The sequence below is a fragment of the Chrysochloris asiatica genome, unplaced genomic scaffold (assembly GCF_000296735.1).
Source record: "Chrysochloris asiatica unplaced genomic scaffold, ChrAsi1.0 scaffold00021, whole genome shotgun sequence".
Lineage (NCBI taxonomy): Eukaryota > Metazoa > Chordata > Mammalia > Afrosoricida > Chrysochloridae > Chrysochloris > Chrysochloris asiatica.
The window spans coordinates 2,115,637-2,143,466 of NW_006408539.1; the positions used below are offsets into that span (position 1 = coordinate 2,115,637).

At 47.6% G+C, this 27,830-nt stretch overlaps 2 protein-coding genes across 2 annotated transcripts in view; both read left to right on the top strand.

Moving 5' to 3' along the window:
• MAPK4 (mitogen-activated protein kinase 4) overlaps positions 1 to 12,978 on the top strand; it is a 64,157-nt gene extending 51,179 nt beyond the window's left edge. The window contains exons 2-5 of the mRNA XM_006837493.1: positions 1,474 to 1,618; positions 4,104 to 4,265; positions 6,879 to 7,113; positions 12,282 to 12,978. Of these exons, the coding sequence (XP_006837556.1) occupies positions 1,474 to 1,618; positions 4,104 to 4,265; positions 6,879 to 7,113; positions 12,282 to 12,978 (1,239 nt within the window). The remainder of the gene's footprint in view (positions 1 to 1,473; positions 1,619 to 4,103; positions 4,266 to 6,878; positions 7,114 to 12,281) is intronic.
• Positions 12,979 to 26,733: 13,755 nt separating this feature from the next.
• Positions 26,734 to 27,123, top strand: LOC102820460 (cytochrome c oxidase subunit 5B, mitochondrial-like). The gene has a single exon (XM_006837494.1). It carries the CDS (start codon positions 26,734 to 26,736, stop codon positions 27,121 to 27,123), a length of 390 nt encoding a protein of 129 aa, XP_006837557.1.
• Positions 27,124 to 27,830: the final 707 nt, after the last annotated feature.

Below are 27,830 nucleotides of genomic sequence, written 5' to 3' on the forward strand. Positions count from 1 at the left end.
AGAGAGAGAGAGAGAGAGCTCTGGTAGCGTAGTGGTTATGAATTAGGCTGCGAGCTGTAAGGTCAGCAGTTCGAAACTACCAGGTGTTCCACAGGAGAAAGATAAGGTGTTCTGCTCCCGTAAAGATTTACAGCCTCAGAAATCATGTACAGGGTCACGGGGGGGAAAACAAACAAACCTCTAATTATCATCACCAAAGCAAGCGGTCAGACCCAGTGCTTGATTTCATGTTTATGGTTATTTCTGAGATACGATCATTGTGTGGATAAAACTTTTCTTCATTACTCTCTTGGTGGTGGTAACAAACTTGAGCCTGGCTTCTATTTATTCACCTTCTTGTTATTGTTGTTGTTGTTAAGTGCTGTTGAATCGATTCCAACCCATAGCGACCCTGCATAGGGTTTCCAAGGCTGTAAATCTTTATGGGAGTAGAAAGCCTCGTCTTTCTCCTGCAGAACAGCTGGTAGTTTCAAACTGCTGACTTTGAGATTAGCAGCTTGATTCGTAACCACTACGCTACCTAGATTAGTGCAAGTTTATAGCGTATGCATAATTATATCAAGTTGTTGTTTGTAAGTCCCATTGAGTCAGTTCCAACTCGTAGTGACCCTGTAGTAGGGTTTCTGAGGCTGTAAATCTGTACAGGAGCAGAAAAGATGGTGGACTCAAACTGCCACCTTTGAGGCTAGCAGTCCAGTGTTTCTCCTACAGACTCACTGCACTCCCTCTGAAGAGCTCTTATCCTAGGTCTCATTCCTCAGAGAAGAACCGTAGGACCTAATAAGATACCCCTGCCAAAGCCTGGGATTCCCAAGAACCAGGCCCAGCCCCCATAACCAAACTTCTGCTGAGTAAGGCTCCCTCAAGATTAGCAGGAAAGGAACATGAGTGAAAGAGGTCCTATTTCCATGTGAGGGGGAACTGAAGAGCATGGATCGGAGGGAGGGAGGGAAAAGCCTTCGTCCCCTAGGGCTACCGTAACAAAAAAATACCACAAAGTGGGGGCGGGGGGTGGCGCTTGAAAGAAATTACAGTCTCATGGTTTGGAAGCCAGAAATCCAAATCGGTGCATGGGCTCTTGGGGAGGGTCTCTCCTCATCTGTAGCCCCGGCATTCCTTGGCGTTCTTTGGTGTTCCTTCACCTTTTTCTTTGTGTGTGTGACTCTCCCTGTCTGTTGTTCCTTTTTATAAGCCACCGCACTGGACTTCCAGGGTGGTTTGAACTGCAAAGTTGGCAGTTCAAACTCAGCAGCCACTCCTCGGAAACCCTATCTATGTAAGGTCGTTATTAGTGGGAAGGACTCATAGGGACTTAACAACAACTCTGGTATCCCTAATTAACATAAAAAAGGCTCAAAGCCACAGTATGAGGATTAAGAGTTCAACATATCTTTTGGGAAAACCCAATTCTATCCTTAACCAAGGGTATCTGCAAATAACGGATCATTGGTAATGGGGTATTTTGTCTTTCAGGGTTACCTGTCAGAAGGATTAGTGACCAAGTGGTACCGCTCACCCCGCCTGCTTCTCTCCCCAAACAACTACACCAAAGCCATCGACATGTGGGCTGCCGGCTGCATCCTGGCCGAGATGCTCACGGGAAGAATGCTCTTTGCTGGTGAGTTACTAACATGCCACCTTCCTTCTCTTTTTATTAAGTGCTGTTGAGTCAGTCCTGACTAACAGTGACCCTGTATAGAGTCTCCAAGGAGCAGCTGGTGAGTTTGAACCGCTAACCTATTGGTTTAAACTGACCTTATGGTCCAGTGCTTTGTCCCACAGTGCCACACCAGCACTCCTTTCTTTCTCTTATGCTGGTGTTTTTTTATAAAAGGGACAACTGAGTACAAAACCAAGTTAATCACAAAACACACTAACCCTGCTCTTTGAAATGACCTCCATGGCTCTTATGGCATCACTTTGGTATACTTTATTAGAATTTTGGGCAAAATCCTGGAGAAGATCATTTGAGTATAGAACTTTTGAAATCAATTAACTACTTGTATCAAGACTCGGTAAGATTGAACACCAAAGACAGCATCCACGCTACATTTTCAGCCAGCTTCTCTTTCTCCCTGCCTCTGTGTCCCTGTCCTGCTGCCACACCATCACCCACGGCTCTCGGGGTGTATAACATCAGCTTCTTCACCTTGATTCAAGTCCCTTCTCTGCCTGAAAAACTCCTACTGAACCTTTAAAACCCAGCTTGTGTCCTGTCCCTGGTGACCCCATGTGTGTCCCCAGTATACTCCATACTCATCCTCTTTGTGTGTCTGTCTGTCTCTAACTCCCAGGGTGTGGGTCACACTGTGTGTATTCCCGGTGTACTCCATACGCATCCTCTTTGTGTCTGTGGTTTATCTTCTGTTTGTCTGTACCCTAAGCACCCCCTCTCCGTCCCACCCCCCACCCCGTTCCACCCTCACCCTGGATGCTGTTCTCATCATTCAGCAAGTTTCAGCACCGTCACCTCAGGCTCACTCTGCAAGCCCACCTCGTCCTCGCCCACCATTGCCACTTGGCTTTTTAAAAACCAGCTCTTCTTGGTGACACATGCCAGCCAGATGGCCTCTCCTTGTCCCTGCCTCATCTTCTTTGTGCTGACACCCACTGATATCCTTGTGACTCCCCACACTGAGGACTCTGGCGCCAACACCATGGCCTCCCCTCACCGTGTTGTCCCACTGTCACTGGGCTACTGGGCTGACTTGGCTAATATCCTGGCCTGAGGGTTTCCCCACCTCCGTCACCCTGGCAGAGGTGGACAAGTGAGGGAGGCTCAGTGGTGACTGGAGAAGTCACTCAGAGTACAGCATCATGATCCCTGGTCAGTGCATCACAGGGGAGCAGTGCTGGGGCTGTGAGCAAGGTCTGTACCTGTCTGCAGCCAGACTTCCCATGGGCCCACTGCTTCTTGGGGTGTGTGGGAGGATCTGGAATGTTCATTTGCAAAGGGAACCCCATAGAGGGCTCCCAGAAGTCCCTCAACTGACCTTCCCTGAGACTTCTGCACAGTAAGGCCAAGGTGACATCTTCAAGGTAGATCCTGATTCTACAGGTGCCTGTTTGGTCAGCACTGAGGCACCCACGTAAGCTTAATGCAGCACAGGCATCTTGGAGCGGCATGATAGAAGGCGAGAATGGGACCTGCATCCTAGGCCACCAGCTGCAGGCAGACTAGAATCCCATGCAAGTCCATACATAGTAAGGGGAGGGCCTATGTGCACCCAGGGGAGTCAGAAGGCTGCATGAGAAAGGAAATGATTGGTCAAGGATTTAACCTGGTACAAGGAAGTGGAAAGGCTACTACTCAAGCAAACAGAGGCAATGGAGCACAGCCAGGAGGCAGGCGTAGCCACCATCAGCATTGTGAAAGCTCTGAGAAGTAGGTGGTGGGGAAGATAGAATGAAATGAAATGAGACGCATAAAGACTCAAGCTTCTCAAGGATGAGAACTCTGTCTTATTCCTCCTCGGTGTCCAGCATGATACCCAGCCTGGAGAAAGTTCTCAGTAAATAAGTATTTACTGAGTGAATGACTGAGTGGAGGAATGCATGAATGCATATTTGATCCAACATGTCCTACAGCCTTCTCCCCCCAGGCCTGGCTTAGCCTGTCCCCCTCCCTCTGCCCCAATGAGCAACAGCAGCATGGGCTTTGCTGCAGTCTTGTCAACCTAGTTGACCAAGATGCATCCCAACCAAACTTGTTCGCCCTGATTGTTTTTCTCTTGAGAGTCTTCTGGACAGAGGCCTCCACATTGGAAACTAAAGGATAAGGCTCATTTCCTGGCCTGGCCTGGAAAAGTGTGTGCAGAGAATGGTGTATGGGAATGCACTCTTGGAAATTTGGGGCCAAGCTGTCCCCATCTCTTTCGCCCTGAGTGATTCAGTTTTATATCAGACTGGTCCATCAGAGTCACAGAACATTTGGGGAATGGAGAGGGCCTCAGAGACAACCAGATTCAAACCCTTCTTTCTGCATTTGATGAAGCCAAGCCCCTGCCCACAGCAAGGTGGTCCAGAGTGGAGACCGTAACCCTGGGAGCCATTTCTTGAGCTTCTTGGTCAGCCCCTGTGACTGTCTGTCTTTGCCTCCCCAGGGGCTCACGAACTGGAGCAGATGCAGCTCATCCTGGAGACCATCCCTGTGATCCACGAGGAGGACAAGGACGAACTGCTCAAGGTCATACCTTCCTTCATCAGCAGCACCTGGGAGGTGAAGAGGCCACTGCGCAAGCTGCTCCCTGAAGTGAACAGTGAAGGTACCTGAGTGTTGAGGACAGGTCTCCTTCCAGAAGAGAAAAGCACAGTCCTTGGATGTAGAGGTTGAGGCTCCCGGCTATGTCTACTCAGGAGTTTGGTCATTAGACAATCGTTTGTGGTTCTCCCTGTTTTCTCTCCTCTTGTTGCTCTCCTGTCCTTCCCTTTCTCTCTTGCCTTCTTCCCTCTCCTCTTACTCCATCCCCCTGCTCGGATGGCATGCTGCAAAGTCGAGGAGCTTCGCCACTTTGAGAGGCAGAACCAGGTTCAATTCCCAGTTCTCTCAGTGATTAGCTGTGTTGCCTTGAGCAAGTTACTAAACTTCTCAGAATCTCAGTTTCCTTAACTGCAAAATGGGTTTAACAATACACATCACATAGGGTCCTCACGAGGATTAACTAAATAGAAGTTGTCAAAGTCCCTGGCACTGCTGAATTGCTCTATAAATCTCATTGTCATCCCCAACCCTAGCCACATTTATGACCCCACTGAGAGCAGAAAACTGAGCTATGGCTGGAAATTCCGATGTGTAAGAGACAGTCTGAAGAGTAGGAATGTTCAGAGATATGGCCTAAGAGGCCAAGAGAGCTCCTAGCATTCAGGGAAGGGGAGAGAACCTGGCCCGGTCCAGCCAGGACTCAGGTAAGCATGACAACCCGTGAGGGCTCCCATTAGAGGACAAGTCACAGCCCGATTGTTGGAAGTGGCTCTGGAGAGGGGAGAAAGGTCAAGAGGCTGTAGGGCTTTAACTGTTCAGCTGATGAGCTTGGACTTGATCCTGCAGCTGGACAGATGTCCACTGAAGCCAGGTTTGCTTTTCCTTCTCAACGTACCAATGTCAACCCAAACTCTCTGACCTTGTACAGTAACCCCTGAAATATCAGTAGAAGGGACACTCGGGAGGCTGGTGCAGTGGTTGCTGGCCAGCCAGTATGAAAAGATTTCAGGATTTCAGCAGCCAGTAGGGTGATGGTGCCTGATCAAAACTTTTAGTGTAGGGGGTTGGGTGGATGGAGTATCCTGGGAAAGATGTGCCCAGTGCGGAGCTGGGTCTGCACAGAAGTAGCCCATTCTTCCAAATCCTGGGAATTATGTGATTGATCCTCTTCCAGGTCCTCATCCCTGGACCTGAAACACCCTGGGTGAGACAGAGGTGTGGGGTGGTCAGAGTACCTCCTGCCTCACTAATCTCTGCCTCAGGCTCTCCTGGGCACCCATCCATTTCCTGAACCAGTGATAAATTCTTCTGCAAAGAGACCTGGGGCCAGTGGGGAGGGCAGATTAATGATATCAACTCAGGCCCCCAGGAAACCCCTGGGAGAGGGTGGGAACAACAGGCTTCCCATGTGGGCTGTCACACTATTAATCATGTCGTGGTTTCAGTGGGACCTCCAGACTCTGGCACTGAGAATTAAGACAAGTCTCCAGGCTAGCCCTTACCATGAGCTATCCCAGAGCACGAAGGCTCCCTACCCCTGCTCAGAGGAAACGGGTCCTGCGAAACTGTTTGCAGAGCTAATGTGCAGTCAGCACATGCCCATCACATGGTACCAGCTGCGGGCATCTTGAACTGTTTTCATGCTGGTTGGCCAGTAGCCACTATACAAAGCTCCTCAATGTCCCTTCCCTTCCCACCGGGCCCAGCTGCCCAGAGCTGCCTACTGATCTAGCCATGGTTACACAGCAAGGGAGCTTCAGCCAGATTGTGAAGTATTTTGAACATCAAATCTGTGTTTTCAAACCTCCAAGGGTGGCACAAAGTAGAAACAGCACCAGACTTGTGCCAGGAGCTCTTGGACTAGCAAGACCCCATCCATAAAACATTTGTGACCCTCAGCTCCTGAGAGCAGCCTCAGGAGGATAGTCTGCATAATCCCAACCTGTGACCAATGGGAGTGGGTGTGTAAACACCCCAGATTCCTCGCCCCTCAAGCAGAAACACCCCCCATGTATGCTCTCTGCTGGTTCCCAGAGGACCCCAGTGGGACTGAACCCTAGTTGCCTGGCTTCTCCTTCTTCACTCTATACCAAACATACCAGTCACCATATAGATGTTCACCCTTCCTCATCCCAAACAGACCTAAAACCAACCCCGTCTTGACATAGCTCCACAAACCCTGGTGAAAACCCGGGCCTGTCCAGCCACCAAGTTACCCTTCAGTGCCTGTTTTAACATAGCTGGGTCTGAAATGTCATGGGGAGAGGCAGCCAAATGGGGGAGCTGGATTAGCAACTGCGTCCTTGAGGGGTAGTATTGGCTTCTTCGTATGGATTCTCTCAATGATGCGTCCCAGGACCACCTTCCCTATAAGCTACCCACACCAAATCCTTATGCTGCTTCGGTCTCTAGAAAACCCAACCTAAGGTAAGCTTCTAGCCGTAGACCTCCCCTCACCCTCAGTGGGTCCCTGAGCAAAGCGCTTTCTTCCACGGGGCCTCTATTTATTGCTCTAGGACTTCGAAAAGGCTCTTCCTTCATCACTGGCTTGTGGGGAAGGCTCATCAGAAAGAAAATGGCTAGAAACCTGCTTTGCAAATAGAAAACTTCCAATACGGGATTGTCTCCACCTAGCAGGAGCAACGTAATAACCTTGTGATCTGTCTGCTCCCCACAGCCATTGACTTTCTGGAGAAGATCCTGACCTTTAACCCCATGGATCGCTTAACAGCCGAGATGGGGCTACAGCACCCCTATATGAGCCCCTACTCGTGCCCTGAGGATGAGCCCACCTCACAACATCCCTTCCGCATCGAGGATGAGATAGATGACATCCTGCTGAGAGCCACCAACCAGAGCCAGCTCTCCAACTGGGACAGGTGCAGTTCCAGGGACCCACATCCCGCCCTCCTGTATGACTGTGTCTTCTGCCTTCCAAGTCATATAAGGTGTTGGCCACTTCTCCCAATTGGCCTTCCTGCCTTTCTCTCTCCTACACCAGACAATCCCAGTAACTGTTCCCAGCTGTGTCCTGCATATGCAGGGGGATGGAGACCTGCCTCTGTGCAGCACAGCCACCACCAGTTTCCATCAACACAGGACTATTTACAATGAAATTCAGTCAACATTTAATGAGCACTCAACCTCAAGGTCGGTTTGAACCACAAGGTTAGCTGTTCAAACTCACCAGCTGCTCCTCAGAAACCCTATACAGGGTCACTATGAGTCAGAACCAACTTGAGGGCATTTAACAACAACTGTGTACAACCTAAAATCAAAGCCACTCACAGATTCAGACTCACAGTGTCCCCGGAGGACAGAGACGAACTGCCCTAGAGAGTTTCCAAGGCTGTGAATCATTAGGGAAACAGGCTGCCACCGCCTTCCCCTGCAGAGGGCTCCAACAACCAATCTTTCAGGTAGCAGCCAAGCACTTTAGTCACTGAACAACCAAAGCTCCTTATAGAAGTCTATTGTGCCGTGAAGTCAGTTCAGACTCACAGTGACCCTGTGAACAGCTGGTGAGTTTGAACTACCAACCTTACCATCAAGTGCTTATCCTACAGTGCCACACCAGGATTCCAATAGAAACTCACACTGAACTGTGAACCACAGGTCAACAGTTCAAACCTACCAGCTGCTCCTCGGAATCCCTATAAAGGGTCATTATGAGTTGGAATTGACTGAACAACACTTAACAACATTATATAATATATATTGGAGTGCGGTGGCTCCGTAAGATCAGCGGTTTGAGTCCACCGCAGAAGAAAGATGAGGCTTTCTGGTCCTGAGAAATAACTAAGCCTCCGAAACCCTGGACAGGGTTGCTATGAATCTGAATTGATTCAACAGCACTTAACAACAACAATTATGTCTATGTATATACATGGTGTCGTTGTGAAGTGCCGTCAAATTGATTCCAACCCATAGCGACCCTGTATAGGGTTTCCAAGGAGCAGCTTGTGAGCTTGAACCACCGACCTTACAGTTCAGCTTTGCAATCCGTCGCATAAACCCACAGTGCCACAAAAGGACTCCATATTTATATATTGTATATATATAAATATATATATGTTGCTGTTAAGTGCCGTCGAGTCGGTTTTGACTCATAGCGGCCCTGAACAGGGTTTCCAAGGCTGCAAATCTTTACTATGGGAGCAGAAAGCCTCATCTTTCTCCCGCGGAGCAGCTGGTAGTTTCAAACTGCTGACCTTGAGGTTCGCAGCCTAATGTGTAACCACTACAGAGCCATATATATACAAAATAGGTTGTCAGTTTGAATTCACCCAGCAGTGCTACAGAAGAAAAGGCCTGGTGATCTGCTGGTTAAGATTGGTTTTCGCCATCAAGTGGATATTGGCTTATAGCCACCCTGTGGACAGAGTAGAACTGCCCCACAGAGTTTCCAATCCTGTAATCTTTATGGAGAGCAGAAAAGAACAGGCCTTTTCTCCCCCGGAGCCCATGGTGGATTCAGTTAGCAGTCGTGTACTTAATAATTACTCCACTAGAGCTCTTTCCATTAAGATTACAGCCATGAAAGAAAGCCCTACAGAGCAGGTCTGCTCTATAACATATGGGGTCGCCATGAGCTGGGGTCCATGACAACTAACAACTACTCTTGTTGTTGTTGTTAAGTGCCATCGAGTCGGTTCCGACCCATAGCGACCCTGTACAGGGTTTTTGAAGCTGTCAATCTTTACAGGAGCAGAATGCCTCATCTTTCTCCTGCGGAGCGGCTGGTAGTTTCGAACTGCTGGCCCTAAGGTTCGCAGCCCACTACGCTACCAGAGAGAACTTAATGATCCCCACTAAAGGAGGTCACTGCCAGCAGGCTGGGGATTTGCCCTTGAAAAGTAAACTGCAACAATTCAAGACAAGAAAAACAAAAAATACAAAGCGTTCATTCATTACAAAACACGTTCAAGTGTGTCGCACTGTTAAGAGAGTCTCCAGTATCGTGATTGTCCATTTTCAGATGAGAAGGTTAGATCGGTCACACAGCTAATTCCTGGCCCATGGGGGCCCTCCCTTATCTGATCCATGTCAGACACTGCTAGTCAATGACAGGACTCTTTGCTGCCAAACTGGGCTCAGCCTCAGAATCCTTCTTAACACAGTGTTCCGAGACACCACTGCCAGTGTTGGGGAGAAGACACATGCTTTACAATCTCTGCCTAAGCACGTACTTTCCTGTTCTGACGTTCTTACATCTAGCAGCTAAATCCTGGGCCATCCCCATCTGCTAATCCTGGGAGGCAGTGTTGGGAGCTGCTCAGTTTAGAAATAGAAGCTGAGGGCTCAGCAACTAGGACTCTATGGGAGCCCAAGTGGGAGTCCCACTGCCGTGGGAAGTGACAGCTAGTTACGTAAGTGACAGATGAGCAATTCTTCTGCTCAGTCACATGACAGATGATAGCTTTCAGATAAGGAGGCACCAAGGGAGGGCTAGGGCAGCGTTGCTATTTTTGAACAGGTTTGTTGTTGTGGTTGATTATGGCTCTCACCAGTTGGCAGCAAATAAAGATTAATGAAAAGTCTCTCTTCTGCTGCCCCAGACAAGGCTTTGACTCCGGTCCCTGCGAGCTCTCCCACTCCACTCCACAGTATTTAGAGGCACAGAGCACTGGCTCTTTATGGCCTCTCCTATTCTTATCACAGCTGGCGCACAGGGTGAGTGCACAGTTTCTCTGGCTGCCACCCATCAACTGTGACCTGCTCTAACCCAGTACACCTAAGCCCCTGGCCTTTCCTGTCATAGCTGTGTAAGGGAGGAGACAGGGCCTGCAGGGGTGACAGGAAAGGCTTCCCTTGAAGCTCTGCTGCTTTGGGCAAACTGCTTAACCTGTTGGAATGCCAGTTTCCTCATCCATAAAACATGAAGTCTATACCCTTGCTAAGGAACTCTGGTAGTGTAGTGGTTATGAATCGGGCTGTGAACCTTAAGGTTAGCAGTTCGAAACTACCAGCCACTCCGTGGGAGAAAGATGAGGCTTTCTGCTCCCGTAAAGATTTACAGCCTTGGAAACCCTGTACAGGGTCGCTATGGGTTGGAACCGACTCGACAGCACTTAACAACAACAATATACCCTTGCTAAGAAGAGTACACAGCATGGCATAGAGCAGTCAAGGGTTAGGGTCTTCCTCCCAGAAATCTCTGCAGTTTGCAGACACTCAAGGAGTGGGTAAGTTCACCAATAGAAGTAACTCTTGCTCTTCTGGTTTGAGCCAGTGGTGGTCAGTTTGGGAGCGTTCCATGCCTTTCAGCCACACCCAGGGACACAAACCCGCCTGTCCTTGGTTGATTGGTTTTCCTGAGTTAGCACTCGGCCTCCTGTTCGGGATCAGCTGGCTACTATATGATGCTTCCCCTGGGTTCCCTGCCTCCCTGTGTTCTGTGTGGAGCAGCTGGCATAGGGTGGAGTTAAGGTACTCAGCTAGAGCCCACAGTCCATCTGCCCTTCATTTGCTCCTGGTTAGGTCTAGTGGCAATGGTTAAAGCACTGAGCTGCTAACAGAAAGGTCAGCAGCCTTGGAAAGCCTATGGGGCAGTTCTACTCTAGTCCACTCAAGGGCACCTAACAAGATCAGACCCCCATCTCCATGGCGACAGGACAGCCAACAGGAAGTGAATCCCAAGGCCTTTGGCCTATCCCAAAGTTGTCTGTAATGGGTCCTGGGTCTGAAGACCTCACCTGCTTTACCTCTCTGTAGGGTGCTATGGAGTATCCAGCCAGATCCACGGGGGCAGAGGTTCTCAACCTGGGCTCTGCCTCAGAACCAACTGGAAAGTTTAAACAAAATTGATGCAGCTCCTTATACTTGTTGTTAAGTGCCATTGAGTCTGTTCCAACTCATAGCAACCCTGTATAGGGTTTCCATGGAAGGGCTGGTGGGTTTGTGCTGCCAACCTTATGGTTAGCAGTCCAGTGTTTATTCTACAGCACCAGTTGGGGGTATGGGCTGGCCTGGTATTTTGTTTGTTATTCCCTATGTGATGTTAATCTGCAGCTGAGATTGAAAAGCAGCTAATCCTTGGTACTCAAAGTGTGGTCCAAGGACCAGCAGCATGGGTATCCTGGGGAAGTTGTTAAAACTACAGACTTTCAGGCCCCACCTTGGAGCTCCTGACTCAGAATCTGCATTTTAACAAATATTCAGGTCTGTGTGCACATCAGAATTTGAGGAACATTGTGGGGGGGTGGGGGTCCACTAGAAAGTAAGTTCCTGTTTTGTTCACTCCCGGGTGGTAATGCCTAGAGCAATGCCTGGCACATAGTCAGCGGTCACCAATATATGGAGGGTGCTGGACACAGAGGTACAGCTAAGATTTGTCAGGTAAGTAACGAGTAGGGGGTCCCACTGAGCAGTCTCTAACCCCATCAGGCCCTAGTGGTTGCTGCAAACCGAAAGGTCAGCAGTTCGAAACTACCAGCTCTTCCGCGGTAGAAAGATGAGGCTTTCTGCTCCCGTAAAGATTTACAGCCTCGGAAACCCTTTACAGGGTCCCTATGAGTCAGAACCGATTCCACTGCACATAATAACCACCACAAATATGAAAGACGTATTTCTGAAGCAGCTAGACAAGATGGGGAAAGGGTTCTGCTGAAAGCTTGCACCTGTATTCATCTTGAAATTGAGGTTGGGGGTTGGAAAGACGAGAGGAGCAATTTAGAGATTGCCCCTGGGCGCTCAAAGGAAGTGGTGGTGGTGCTGTGGAGTCGGTTCTGACTCATAGGGACCCTGTAAAGAGTTTCCGAGGCTGCAAATCTTTACGGGAGCAGAAAGCCTCATCTTTCTACCGCGGAAGAGCTAGTAGTTTCGAACTGCTGACCTTTCGGTCAGCTAGTTGCCTCTGGAGTTAATCTCCATTATACCCAGTTTGAATGAATACAAAGGAAACCTAACTGCCATCTAGGGCCAAGCTGCACAATTAGCCTCCTGCCTGAGCCCTCAAAGCCCACCCACCCTGTCCCATCACTCAGTCACCTGGGGGCAAGAAGCACATGGAATGGATAGGGGGCCTGTGGGTGGCAGAGGGCTTGGGGAGCCAATCTCTGACCCGTTTGTCCCCTGGCAGGTACCCTGTGAGCCTGTCATCGGACCTAGAGTGGCGGCCTGACCGGTGCCAGGATACTAGCGAGGTGCAGCGTGACCCGCGCGCGGGCTCGGCGCCGCTGGCCGAGGACGTGCAGGTGGACCCGCGCAAGGACTCACAGAGCAGCTCAGAGCGCTTCCTGGAGCAGTCGCACTCGTCCATGGAACGCGCTTTCGAGGTCGACTACGGCCGATCCTGCGACTACAAGGTGGGCTCGCCGTCCTACCTAGACAAGCTGCTCTGGCGAGACAACAAGCCGCACCACTACTCGGAGCCCAAGCTCATCCTCGACCTATCACACTGGAAGCAGGCGGCCGGCGCGCCCCCTACAGCCACGGTGGCTGCAGACGCGGTAGCACGCGACGAGGAGCCAGCCAGCCTCTTCCTGGAGATTGCCCAGTGGGTCAAGAGCACACAGGGCGGCCCCGAGCGCTCCAGCCCGCCCCCTGATGGTCCCGAGCGCTGCCTGGCTACCTCACCCCCGAGCCACCCGGACCCTGGTGACAGTGGTGCCAGCCCCCAGTTCGACCTGGACGTGTTCATCTCCCGCGCGCTCAAGCTCTGCACTAAGCCCGAAGACCTGCCGGACAATAAACTCGGTGATCTCAATGGCGCGTGCATCTCCGAACACCCTGGCGACCTTGTGCAGACGGAGGCCTTCTCCAAAGAAAGGTGGTGAGGGTCGAAGGGTTACTGGAGGCCCCAGGACTGCCCTCACAGTCCCCAGGGGCAGACCCCCTGGGGAAGCTGGACCTGGCTGGAGGGGACAGATGCCCTGGCCCCTCCACCACTCTTCCTGCCCCTTTCTGATGCCTTGGGGTGTGCAGATTGTGTGAAGGATCCTAGGAGCAAGAGGAATGTCCATTTCCTAAACTGCCTTAATAACTAGCCTTTAACCTCTGGGAGCAGGTTGTAACAGGTGCCCCTCTTGGGGGCTTCCCAGCGCTGGGGGAGACCTGTGAATTTTATAAGTGGCAATGTGCAGGGAGGAACCACCATCTGCAGGCCCTACCAGAGAAACCTTGCAGCCAATGCTCTGAATCCATCTGGCCCAGGTAGGAAGAATGATTAGGACCCCAAGAAGCAAAGCAACTGTTTTAAGATTGCAGACAGAGTCTGTATCAGGCAAGCCTGGAATCCCAGTCTCCTGACCCTAGGCCAATGTCTGTATCCTAGATAAAGTCTTCCTCTGGCTTTCCAGTCAGAAACCTGGTCCAAGATGTTTCTTCCCAGCCATAGCCATCTGACCTATTCATCATCCTGTTATTCAGAGCAATGTTTCTTGTATTCAGAAACTGGAAATTCAACTAGTTGATTTTCCCCATCAACAAGCAAATATTTTTCTGGCTCCTCAAATACTTATTTGCCGTACCGCCTCCCCACATCCCCAATGTGGTCAAAAGTCTGCATTGCAGACCAGACCAATTTGGGGTCTCCAGGTCAGCTCAAGCATCTCCCAGGCCTATGTGCACAGCTCCCCAGCAAGCCCTATGCACTTTCCTGACATGCACGCAGACACAAAGAGACAGCCCTAGTTTCCAAGTGGTTGTCATTACAGGTGAGTTTGAAAACAGCAATTCCAAGAATCCCACAGTCCTCCCACCACCACCACCCACCTGCCCACACACAGCTCCTCTCCAAGCCTACCTCGGGACCCACTGTTCTCAGCAAGAATTGCTCATTTGGATAACAGCTGCCCTCCGCGGAGCAAATATGTTACTGTAGGTTTTGCTAGAGTCCATTCCGCTTTATGAACACCGCCCTTCATTTGAGCCCATTCATGTAAGTATCTACCTGGCCAAGAGCAGGCCCCAGAGAAATAGCCTGGACACCTAGGGACTTTGGAGGCAAGGAATCAAGAAAGGTAGGAAGGTAGGAAAGGTGGGGGGTGGTGGCACAGCCTGGGGACTCCAGGACAAAGATGGGACTCCAAGCAGCCATGCCCCTCAATAGGTTAGGCCAGGATATATTTGCAGCATGCTGACCCAGGGGCCCATCATACTATGAGCAGGGGGTGGTAGTATGTGGACACAGTAGACCCTCTACAAAAGCATGGGGTCACCACTGACAGTCCCCTCCCAATCCAGTGTCCTGGAGTGCTCTGTCATTCCCACCACGGGTACTCAGTTCTTCTCACACACCCCACCCCAGAGTCTGTTGCCAGTCTGTAAGTAGAGGATTCCCAAGTATGGGCCTTGGGCTGTGTTCACCCTCGCCTCGCAGCACCTTAAATCTAATCAGCTTTGAAACCTGCAACACACTAGAAATATATTTAAAAAAACAACCCATCACAATGACCAATTTTTTAATGGGAAATATGTAAATATGAAGTGTTTAGGTTTTGGGGTTTTTTTAATGAAAAGGAAGTGTACGCCGCTCCTCATGTGCCATTTTGGTAAAGAAACAAGCTGCTGATCTGGACCAGAAGTTCATATATAATTGTTGTTACAGAGGAATTGTTATTATTACTCATGTTTTAAAAAAACAAAAATCTATTCAATGATAAAAACTTGATCTGGACAGGCCAAATAAAGTTTTATTGGAACTTAACCACACCCATTCATCTATGTATTATCTGATCCTATCTTTAACAGCAGTTGATTCATCAGAACCTGTTTAGCTTTTCAAGTCCCAGTGGAAGCCTCATTGTTTTGTGGACTTGAGGTTGGGAGGGAGGAGGAATCCCTATGGATTGGAAATGGAAGTGTTGTCAGAATCATCTGGGTCAGGCCTGATGTCTACATTGTGGATTTCAAACCATATCTTGAAGTGACTCCATATCTTGTGACCAGGCCTGTTCCTTCCTTTCAATCACAAAAGGCACTTACATAATGAGATTTGGGGAAACTTGTTATTATGAACTATCAAGTTGTTTCAACTCATAGAGACCTTGTATAAGGTTGGTTTGAACCACAAGGTGGACAATTCAAACTCACCAGCCACTCCTTGGAAACTCTTGATGGCACATAACAACAATAACACAGGGTTTCCAAGGAGCAGTTGGTGAGTTTGAACCACTGACCTTGTTGTTCAAACCGACCTTATAGTCCAGTGGGGAAGTTTAAAAATCTGCCAGAGTCACACCACACAGATGTTAGAATACCAGTCTCCAGTTCCTGAGAGTGGGCTCAGACTGCCCCGCCAGCACACTTGTCAATCAGCACTGCTGGTCCACGCCTAGTTGACAGATGTGGAGCCAGCAGGCCCTACTGTGGGAAAGAAGCAGCATATGAATGGCACAAGTTTAAGGCTAAAAACACAGCCTCATCTTCAACAATGATTTCATCCTCTGTCCTTCAGAGTTGCTAACAAGTAGACAGCAAAGGTTTACATCTTCTTTTCTTTAACTCCTGGGCTCATGCTGAAATAAGGCTTTAAATGCCTGAGAAATGTCTTTGCAGATAGAAGGACGAGGAGGACCAGAACATTGTATCAATCTATGTTACCTGTCATTCAAACGTACATGTGGTTGTGGTAGTTCCAATGACTGCTGGAGTTTGGCCATCATCGACAGGGGTTGCTCCCTCAGGGCTGGAATTTCTTGGGCAAGTGATTATGTCGAAGGAATGCTCTAATAAGAAGAGGAATACAGGAAGCAGATCACGGCAGGGGAAGACTGCTAAGCCAACATGTGGCCTGGGCAACCGACTAGCTTCATTCAGCCTGATCCCAGAATTACACAACAGAATTGATCTCACCTTGAGGAAAAGGGGAAGGACTTTTGTACCTCCATGTCAATCAATCATTGGTCCTTGACCGTGAGGAGACGCAAGTAGTGGCAATCCCCGTTCAGCCAATCACTGGGCAGCTAGAACTCACAGCAGCTGGGGATGGAGATACTTGCTATCTGGACAAGGGCACTCACTACACTAGGCTTGTGGGATAAAGAGGTAGAAAACGATGTTTAGACTTTGGGTGGATATAGGACCTCTGAGGTTCAAGGGGGAGATATTCAAAGCTTCCCACTTGGTGATCTTTCCCAAAGAGTAGTTCCAGGCCCTTCATTAGTGATTTCTGGGTGCTAATATTTCCAAATTTTACTTCTTTACCACTTTTTTGTTGTTGTTGTTATGTGCCATGGAGTCAGTTTCAACTCATAGTGACCCTGTACAGGGTTTCTGAGGCTGTAAATCTTTAGGGGAGCAGAAAGCCTCATCTTTCTCCTGTGGAACAGCTGATAGTTTCGAACTGCTGACTGTGAGATTAGCAGCCCGATTCATAACCACTACACTACCAGAGCTCCTTCACCACTACTCCCTGTGAAAAACATTGTCCATACTGACAAACGCTCAAGTAATCCAATCTGTACTCATTTTAAAGAGAGTGAGGTTTTCTTTATTTGATTTTGCAAACTCAGGTGCCCAACCCAGTAGACACAGGCAGATGTGCCACATGGCCCGCCCACAAACAGTTTTATTCCCCTGTCTCATAAAGGCCTCTCCTCAGGTTCCAATTCCCCATATACAATTCTATGGCATGTCCCATTTTCCTTCCCCACAGAGAAGCCAAAATGGCATGCCCATGGTCTTAAAATTTTTAAGTTCCTAATCCTAGAACAGATTTCTTTCTTCCTTTCCCCTAATTCATCCTGCTTACATATTCCTGGATGTAAATCAACAGTCTGTCTGCCTGGTCTAGCAATATCATGAATTCCTGAAGATGGACCACACCCACAAGAGTGATTTCTCACACTCCCCACCACAGAACCCTCAGCAGAGTAACTATATTGAAGATTTTCAAGATGATGTACTAGAAGGCCTCATTAGACTCAGAAGAGCTGTCATACTCATAGTTACAGTTTGGAAGAGAAGAAGGAGACAGCTCCAAATCAACAAAGTCCAAGGGAAATCAGGCACAAGCTTCCGGGTGTCCCCTCCCAGTGCAATCACATGTTAGAACCCCCTGGGATGATGAGAGATGTCATGTGCAAAGTCTTGTCAAACAGGGAAGCTCATTCAAGCCTTGGTGTCTGGGGTTATAATAGGAATCAATCACATATAGGCATGGACCACTCTGTCTCCCAGCCCTTCCCCCTTCCTCCCAAATTCAACTGCCACAGTGTAGACCCCGGCCTCAGGCATACAAAAACACACTTGCCAAGCAGAGCATTCCAGGGCTCAGAGTTTATCTCCCAGGAGCCAGTCAACCTGCTGAAGACTGGCCTTTCTTTGGGTCTGAGTAATAATGGCCTGCTGAGTTACCCTTTGCTGTACAGGGATAGTGAACCTATTTGCGTCTCTTTGTCACACTGTGGTCACTTGTATGTTGCTACGATGTTGGCAGCTATGTCACCAGTATTTCAGATACCACCAGTCAACCATGGTAAATTTCAACAGAGCTTTCCAACTAAGATAGACTAGAAGAAAGACTTGGAGCTCTACATCTAAAAATTAGCCAATGAAAACTCCGTGGAGTACACCAGAATAGTGTGGATTTATCAATCATGATGATCTAAGACCAGGCAACATTTTGTTCTATTATATATGTTGTTGTCAAGTGCCATCGAGTCGGTTCCAACTCATAGCAGCCTTGTAAAGGGTTTCCAAGGAGCTGCTGATGGGTTTGAACTGTCTACTTGGTGATTGGCAGTCCAGTGCTTACCTATAACACCACACTAGGACTCCATGAATCAGAGTCAGTTGGTCAGCAATGAGCAACAACATAACTGTAAATTTGCATAAGAGTTAGTCGAACATGAACCTCACAGAAGAGGTGAGACAACACCGCTATATAGGTAGTCCTCTACTTACAATGGAGTCCTGGCATGAAGTCCTGGCACTGCAGGTTCATGCATTGGACTGCAAAATCAGTTTGAACCATGAGGTTGGATATTCAAGCTTACCAGCTGCTCCTTGGAAACACTATACAGGGTCGCTGTGAGTTGGAACCACCTCGGCAGCATTTACCAACAACAATAACACCTACTTACAATGCGGTTTTATTCTTTTAGTTTGCATTATGATTGTCTTTTATGTTTATTTCAGTATCTTTATAAATCCAATGTTTACTTGTGTTTGGAGGTTGTAAACATTACACATAAATAAGCATTACACATAAGCATACATGGAGTCCTGGAGCGGTGCTATAGGATAAGCCCTGGACTGCTAACCCTAAGGTCAGGGGTCCAAACCCACTAGCTGCTCCTCAGAGATCTTACACAGCACTGTTGAATTGGAACCAACTCAACAGCACTTAACTAAAACAACATAAACATACACGCTGCAATACTATATGTAGCACGGTGGTCCCTGGCTTAAGCCAGGGCTCTGGACCAATGGAAGTGTGGTTCGGTGTAACTTGAATACGCTGTAAGTCAGAAACTAACTTTATAATAAAGATCTTATTTGGTACAATATGCCCTCATATTTTGAAGCATGTACCGTATTACTTTATTATTACATAATAATAAAAGCATACATGCTGAGGCAGAGCAGATCTAACACCTGAGATTACTTTCCTTATTAAATCAGGGTCTGCTTATGAAAGCTGAGCCTGTCAACAGCTTTACATGCTAGCTTCATCCTCCTCCTATTCATGTGGTTATTGCATGGGGGTGATGGCGCTACATTCAAGATGGATTACTTTGGAAAGCAATCATTTCCAGCTCACTCAGAACTCTAGTGCATCACAGAGCAGAGGGCCTCAGATTTCTCTGGCCTAGCGGGCTCTTTGGCTGTGTAGCTGCCCGAGAGAAGACCACAATGAAACAAGAGTCAAGGTTAAGAGCTGAGAATGTCAACATTCAGACTTAGCCACTTCCCAGCTCCCACCCCCAGGAGATGTCAAAACACATGTAGGGGCAGCAGGGTGTGGGGCCAGCAGCTCAGGAAGATGGGAAGGAAAGAAAAAGTCTGCTTCCTCACATACGGGCTCTGTTATGGATTGAATTATGCCCCCCCCCCTTCAAAAAAATATACATGTATTAGATTCCTACTCCCTATGTCTGTGGATGCAATTCCATTTGGAAACAGGGGTGTGGGGTTTGTTTTTGTTTTTATTTTTTGCTATGTTAAGGAGGCTGTGTCAATGAAGGGTGTGTGCTAAATCTAATCCTCTTGAAAATCAAACCGAAGTCACTATTCCAACTCATAGCGAGCCTGGATAAGGTTTCCCAGGCTGTGAATCTTTACGGGAACCAGACAGCCACATCTTTCTCCCGTGGAGTGACTGGTGGCTTTGAACTGCCAATCTTGAGATTAGCAGTCCAGTGCTAATTAGCAGTGTAGACACAGAGACAAGTGACCACAAACACAGGGAAGACAGACAGTATGACGACCACAAAGACAGGAGAATCTCGAGGCCAGGAACTCCAATGAATGCCAGCTAGATGGTAAAATAGACAAGTAAAGCCCTCCCCTTGAGTCACACCCTGAATTCGGACCTCTAGCTTCCTAACTGTGAGAAAATAAATCTGTGTCTTTAAAGCCACCCATCTTGAGTGTTAAGCAGGGTATTCGCCACTCCTGGGTCTGAGCAGAGGATCAGGGCTCTGCAGTTGCCATCCTCACAACCATTGGTGAAGTCTTTGTTATGTAAATTTTACAAATGAGGAAACTGAGGCACAAAAAGGTTCAATACTTTATCCAAGGTTAGCATAATATAGGGGGTTCAGAGCTAGGACAACAGAGCCAGGCAGTCTGAAGCTGGAATTGCAGCTTTAGTACTTACTATCTATAATCTCTGCAACCTAAGACAAGGTCCTTATCGTTTCTGTGGCTAAGTTCTCTTATCTACAAAATGGGAATAATAAAAATACCTATTTTATAGAGTCATTATAAGGCTTAACTAACTTTCAATATGTAAATCACTTCTTGTTGTTGTTAGGTGCCATGTAAATCCCTTACGCCAGTCCGATATTGGGCATGCAGAAAAGACTATAAAATGTTTGCTAAACAATAAAAAGAAAACAAACAAGGTTATATCAATAGTGCAAGGGAAAGATGAGGCTTCTGTTCCCATGCAGATTTACAGGCTCTGAAACCCTCTACAGGATCTTTATGAGTTGGAACCAACTCAAGGGCACTTAACAACAATATGGTGTTGGTGGTGGTGTGCTGTGGAGTCGGTGTGCCCACAGGGGAGGTCCCTGCATCCTTGTTTGTACTCTGGTGAGCTTCCTCATTCCCCTCCCCATACCTCCAACATAAAGATTAGACCAGGGCTGGGGATGGGGATGGAGTAAGGAGACCAGGCCAATCACACTTTCTCCTGGAAAATTAGAGTTAAAATTCAGAGACATGTGTCAGTCTTTACTGGTTGCTTGAATTAAGGACAAGCCAACCAAGAAACTATGTGGTTACCTAGTTCATCATGTGGCCTTCATCACAGAGAGAAAAATAAAGCAGGAGCACAGAGAGATGACTGAGACAGAGAGAGAAACTACCCTACTGTTGGTCAGATTTCTCCCTGATTTTAGTCCCTGATCAGGCTGACTGCACTTCCTGACCTGGTTTCCATCATCAGGTGGCCTTAGAATAGTGGGCTCTGTTACCTGCAACTGAGCAGAGCCTTGACTCAGCCACCTTCTTTGGCCTGCCTCAGCTGTCCTTGTTGAACACCTGTATCTCTGACCTGGGCATGAGGAGCCTTCAGCATCTATTCACACATCCCATCCTAGAGGAAAGGAAAATCTGTGAGGAGAAGGCATCAGGGAAGTCTTTAGACAAATGCCCAGCTGGGCTGGAGCTGAGTCAACCCAACCATGGGTGCTTCCAAGCTAGCAGAAAGTAGAAGGGTACTAAGAGCCAAGTGAGACCAAGGCCCATGTCACCTTCTCCACACTCCTACCCAGGACTACCCTACTTGGGCCTGGCAGAGATCAACCAAGGGCAAGAGAGGCACATTGGTCAAGTTTTTCCAACACCTTCCTGGGCCTGCTGATCCAACTGAGAACATCCAGAGAGATCAAGGACACGAGGCCATTGGTGTAATTAAACTTTCAATAAAGTCAGTGAGCGTGAGCCTTTATCCAGCCTACGAATGTCCCCTGGCCATAGGAAGGCGAAGAGCCACAGCTGTTTTTACCAACTGGATCTCATTACATTAATTACATTGCTAGTGGACAGTTCATTCAAAGCCCTCTAGGACTTTTAATAAAATCAAGACTTATTTTTTTTTAACCTTATCTTACCTCAGAGATCAGGGCACAGCTTCAAAGAGCATGGGTGGCTGATACAAGGTCACACATCTAGTTGGTGGCTTCTGGTTTGTAATTTAGTGCTCTGTGTTCTACAGCATTGTGGTGCTAACTGTCATCGAGTGGACTCTGACTCATAGCAACCCCGTATTGGGTTTCCGAGGAGCGACTAGTGAGTTTCAACTGCCGACTTTGCAGTTCCAGCCAATGTGCAGTTCAGTGCTTATCCTACAGCGCCATACCAGGGATCCTCTGCACCCCCAAAATCTGCATCAGCTAGACTAAGCCAGGAATCTGAGTATTATGTGTTGTATGTGTTGTAAATTCCCACCTTTGTGATGTTAATGAGGCAGGATTAGTGACCCACCCACTGGCATCAAGTCAGTTCCAACTCACAGCACCCCTGTTTTAGGATAAAGCAGAGCTGCTCCAAAACATCTCTGTAAATCTTCACAGATGCAGACCACCCCATCTGTCTTCTGAAGAGCAGCCAGTGAGTTCCAACCACTTGGTTAGCAACCCAGTGGATAACCCACCAGGGCTCCTAGAATTAGTAGCAGTTATGTTAATATGGAGCTCTGGTAGCGTAATGTTAATATGGAGCGTTATGTTAATATGCAGCTCTGGTAGCGTAATGGTTACCAATCAGACTGTGAACCACAAGGTCAGCAGTTCGAAACTACCAGTGGCTCTGCAGGAGAAAGATGACGATTTACAGCCTCGGAAACCCTATGCAGGGTTGCTATGGGTCGGAACCAACTCTATGGCAACAACAACATGTTAACGAGGCAAGATACAATAATAACAACAACAACATGTTAATAACATATTAACAACAACAACATGTTAATGAGGCAAGATACAATCTACAGGATTAGGTTGTGTCTCGAGTCGATCTCTTTTGAGATATAAAGGAGATTAAATAAGTGAGCAAAATTCAGAGGAACCTCCATACCAACAAGAAAAAAGACTTGGGAGTGAAGCATCTCCTTTAGATTCAGAGTCCTTGAATTGTGAACACTCTAGACCCAGAGGAAGACTGATGCCAGGACACACGGAAATCACCAAGGGATGCCAGACTCACAGATGTTTAAAGGAGACAAGGACCTTCCCTCAGAGATGACAAAGACAGAAAGCCTCCCCTAGAGCTGGTACCTTGAATTCTGACTTCTACCCTCCTAAACTGTGAGTCCTGGTGTGATGCTGTAGAATAAGCAGCAGTTCAAACCCACCAGCCGCTCCTTGGAAACCCTATACAGGGTCTCTGTGAGTCAGAAGCAACTCAACAACACTTAACAACAACAAACTGTGAGAGAATAAATAGGTGTTTGTTAAAGTCATCTACTTGTGGTATTTCTGTTATAGTGTTGTTATTGTTGTTAAGTGCCATCTATTCTGTTCCAATCCATAGTGACCCCATACAGGGTTTCCAAGGAGCAGCTGGTGAGCTTGAACCACCGACCTTGCAGTTCAAACTGACTTTGCATTCCAGAGCATTAACCCATAACGCCACACCAGGACTCCTTCTGTTACAGTAGCACTGGACAACAAAGATGAGTACGAGCCCTTATCTTGTGGATTGGGACACTCACTCATAGCCACCTTATACACAATAGAACAAAACACTGCCCAGTCCTGCGCCAACCTCACAATTATCACTACACTTGAGCCCATGGCTGCTGCCATTGTGCCAATCCATCTCATCGAGAATTCTTCCTCTTTTTTGCTGATCCTCCACTTTACCAAGCATGATGTCCTTCTCCAGGGATTGGCCCCTCCTGATAATATGTTCGAAGAATGAGAGACAAAGTCTGGTTATCTAAGCTTCTAAGGAGCTGTACTTCTTCCAACACAGATTTGTTTGCTCTTTTAGCAGTCCACGGTATAGTTAATAATCTCCTCCAGCACAATTCAAATGTATCAAATCTTCTATGGTCTTCTTTATTCATTATCCAACTTTCACATGCATATGAGATTATTTAAAAATACCGTGGCTTGCGTCAGGCACACCTTAGACCTCAAACTGACATCTTTGCTCTTGAACACTTTAAAGAGGTCTTGTGAAGCAGATTTGCCTAATGTAATACATTATTTGATTTCTTTACAGTTGCTTCCATGAGTGTTGATGGTTAATCTGAGCAAAATGAAGTCTTTGACAACTTTTTTCCATTTATCATGGTGTTTATTGGTCCAGTGGTGAGGATTTTGGTTTTCTGTACATTGAAGTGAAACCCATACCTGTCATGACTTATTGTCTCCTTAACCTGGAATGCTTCTAGCCCTGGACATGTCTCCAGCCTACTTTCTGAAATGTTGACAGACACTTAGCCCCTCTCAGGATGAAGCTTAGTGTCCTTTTGGCAAGTTCTCCCTGTCTTTAATACCTGGCCTACCCACCACCTCTGCACTTGCCTCATGGTTTCCTGTCTTTCTTCCTTCAAAGGCAGAGCTGAAGAGTGGCTTTGGAAACCCTAAAGAGCCATTCCCCGCCATCCTGCAAGGGTCTGTGTGAGTCGGAATCGACGTGATGGCAGTAGGTTTTGGTTTTATAGATAAGAAGCTAGTGGCGTTTGTTGATTCCATGTGGTTAACTCACAGCAAAGGAGTACGTAATTCTTCCAGCCAATGAAATGGTGGGTTAGATGTGTGTTCAGAGGATGATAGATACATGTGAACTGCTCTTACTTTTAACCCCTGAAGTTTTATGGATCCTAGACTTCCATTGAAAAAAACTATGTGTATGTTCACCTGGTTCTTTTCTGTGCATTACAAAATGGGCATTTTGTTTTCAGCCAACACTACCCTGGCTGTTTAGTGGTTTATGTGTTGTGCTGCTAACCTCAAAGTCAGCAGTACGAATCCACCAGCTTCTCCAAGGGAGAAACATGAGGCTTTCTGCTCCCGTAAATATTTATAGCCTTGAAACCCCTATACAGGGTCACTATGAGTCAAACCAGCTTGACAGAACACAACCACCACAGCCACCCCTGCCCAGGGCCAGGGATAGTCTCAGTGACCTAACAAGGGCTGCATTCAGCTACGTGGCCAAGCACAGCCCACCTAGCTGTGTGTAACAGCCTGCCTCTCACTCCCCTAGGAGGGGCTTGCTCAAGGTGAACAGTGAGTCTCCTGTGTGTCCATGTCTTCTCATTGAGCACTGGGACGTGCACAGGTAGGCGGTGCCTGTTGTATTTGTCAAGTGAAGGAGATAGCAAAGATAAAGATCTTCCCTAACAAGGATTCCTGGAATCCTGGTGTGACACTGAGACTGCTAACCTTAAGATAGCGGTTCAAATCCACCAGCCACTCCTCAAAAACTCTATACAAGATCACAATGAGTTGGAACCGACTCAATGGCACTTCACAACAACAAAGAGCTCACGTGGTAAAAGTGCTCCGCTCATAACCAAAAGGCCAGAGGTTGGACACCTCCAATCACTCCTCAAGTTTTCAGGGTTATAAATCTTTATAGGAGTAGACAGCCTCATCCTTCTTCCAAGGAGAATCTGGTGTGTTGGAACTGCCAACTTTGTGGTTAGCAGAGCAGCACCTAACCCACAGTGTCAGCAGGGCTCCTTCCAAAGAGATTGATTGTTGTTGTTAAATGCCAGTGAGTTGGTTCCAACTCATAGGGACCCTGTATCGGGTTTTCAAGGAGCAGCTGGTGAGTTTGAACCACCAACTTCATCAAAAACATGTAAGGAGCCCATTTTTACTCTGACACACGTGAATTGGAATCAATTTAATGTCATCAGTATCTCCCAGCATCTCAGGGCAAGGAATAGAATGAGGAACTCAACTCAGGTCCTCGAGAAACCAGGAACCAAGGTTCTTCTCTTCACCTGCCTGTGCTATGGTTCAATCATCTATCTCTTGGTCCAGCCACTTTTGTTTCACTCAAGACCCTGAACCTGAACATCCTTCTACTTCAACTGAGTTTAGAAAAATCAGTCACTAAAGTCACCAGAATAGAGTGGGAATCAAGATGGCCTGCTTACCAAATTACAGGTAATTCATTTTATCTCCAGTGGTGCCAGACATTGCATTTTACATTTGGGTCCTGTGGCCCTAGGCTATGATTTATTGATTAGCCTTGGCAATGAGCTCAGTCAGCCTTGTGCATGCAGAGGAAATTTCAGTCTGCAAATGAAAGTGGAAGGAGCTGCTGCCAAGTGTCCACTGATTTAATGAGAGGACTAGGGGGTAGGCTGTAGGTTTGTAACATTAGGTCAGAAGCGAGGGAGCACCCTTCTGATCATTCCTTACTATGAAGACCTACATATGTGGAGGGTGGTAGAACCAAAACCGCATCTGTTAAAAATCTAATGGGCCCTGATTAGACAAAAAGTGGTCAGAGTCAGCCCTGTGGTAAGTGGTGGATCCCCACCCACAGTGGTGTGAACAAAGCTCCCACAGAAAATCCTTCTTCACTCACCCTCCCATCCAGTCTGTCATGGGAACCCACGTGCTACAGAGTAGAACTTGTCCATAGGGGTTTCTTGACTGTAATCTTTGTGGATCATCAACTTTTGAGTTGGTACTCAATTGTAAACCACTTGTGCCACCCAGGGACCATCAGTCTGTCTGTTGCAAGGTGGCCAAATATCTCCTGTCAAAACCATTCCATTGAGATCCAATACCTCTGTTTTAACAAGAAGGAATATCACATCTCCCTAGCATGAGCTCCTTCACCAACTTGGCTAGACTCAGAGTAGAGCACAAGGGACAGGAACAAAGGTCCACCCCATTTTGATGAGACAATCAGGAAAAGTGTGAACCTACAACAGAAATTCTCTTCAAGGGAAAGAGATGAAACCCAGGTGGAAGAAGTTTTGACCCATTGGTGAAGAAGCTAGAGGTTAATCTGTCCTGAGAATGAATTTCTGTAGGGAGAGAAGTTGAAGAGCCCACTGGGGAAATGTTTGTTATTGTCACTGTTGTCCTGGATAGAGAATCTGCAATCCCTTATAGAAGAGGGAGAGCCAGCTCAGACCTGGAGTAAAAACTTGCAGACAATACAGATTGGTGGAAATGGGGGTAAAGGAGCAGTCAGATCAGAACCCCCTGAACTTTTTGTGTTTGTGTGACCTTGGCCCTGCAGCTGGACCTTAACTTCCTGTGAAGGCACTGAGTACCTCAGATGTTGCTTCCTTGGTTTGACCTGGTTACTAGTCCGAAACCCTTCAGTGATCTGTCCTTGGCAGTGGGGCTCAAGTTGATGATTTCTCCTTTTAAAAGTTATGTTCCCTTGGTCTTTGAATCCTCTTCCCGGAAGTGTTGCTGCTTGTCGCGAACATTATGGCTTCAAGGTTACTTCGCGGAGTTGGAGCTTTGGCCACTCAGGCCTTAAGAACCCGCTGTCCCAATGGGGTCACCACAGTGCGCTCGATGGCGTCTGGAGGTGGTGTCCCTACTGACGATGAACAGGCCACCGGAATGGAGAGGGAGGTCATGATGGCTGCATGGAAAGAGCAGGATCCATACAATATGCTTGCTCCAAAGGCAGCAGCAGGCATCAAGGACAACCCTAATTTAGTCCCCGCCATCACCAACAAGCGAATTGTGGGCTGCATCTGTGAAGAAGACAACAGTGCTGTTATCTGGTTTGGGCTGCACAAAGGTGATGCCCAGCAGTGCCCTAACTGTGGAACCCATTGCAAGCTGGTGCCTCATCAGTTAGCTCACTGAGCCCCTGCACCAACTCATTCTGAACATTTTTCGTCGTTTCAGTAAAGACTAGCATTGGCTCCTTCTCCAAAAAAAAAAAAAAAAAAATGTTACATTGCAGAGATGATGACATGGAGAGATGGAGCGGCTGGGGACTTTATACCCAGAGAGGGAGAGGGGCTGTGTGCTGACAACCGGAGGGGGCAGGCTTGCAGGGTATACCCTTTGGTTGGTTGATGATGCATGGAAGGGATTGTAACCGTGGCAATGAAACAATATACAATAGGATGAATGTAAAGCTAATGTTCTCCCATGTAAACTATCACATAATTCACAATAAAATATATATTTTTAAAAAGTTATGTTGCCTTGTAAAGGTAGAAGTTTTGTAACAAAAGAGAGGGAGTAGTTAATCTTACAGTCTAGGAACAGAGGACCCTAGGCCATCAAAGGAGAAGAGCATGAGTGGAATATGGGACCCTGTCCAGAGAAGCAACAACACCAGAGATGGAGGTAGATATGAGGTCTTGGAGAGATAGAGCAGCTGAGGACTCCTAGACTCATGGAAAGAGAAAGGCTGTGTGCTGGTGGCCAGGAGGCAGGCTTGCAGAATGTGCCCTTTGGTTGTTTAAATGATTATATATTCCTGAGTGTTTTTGTGTACATCCAAACCACACACACCCCAAAAAATAGAGGGAATAGAAGCAAATACTCTTGAATGATGAGGC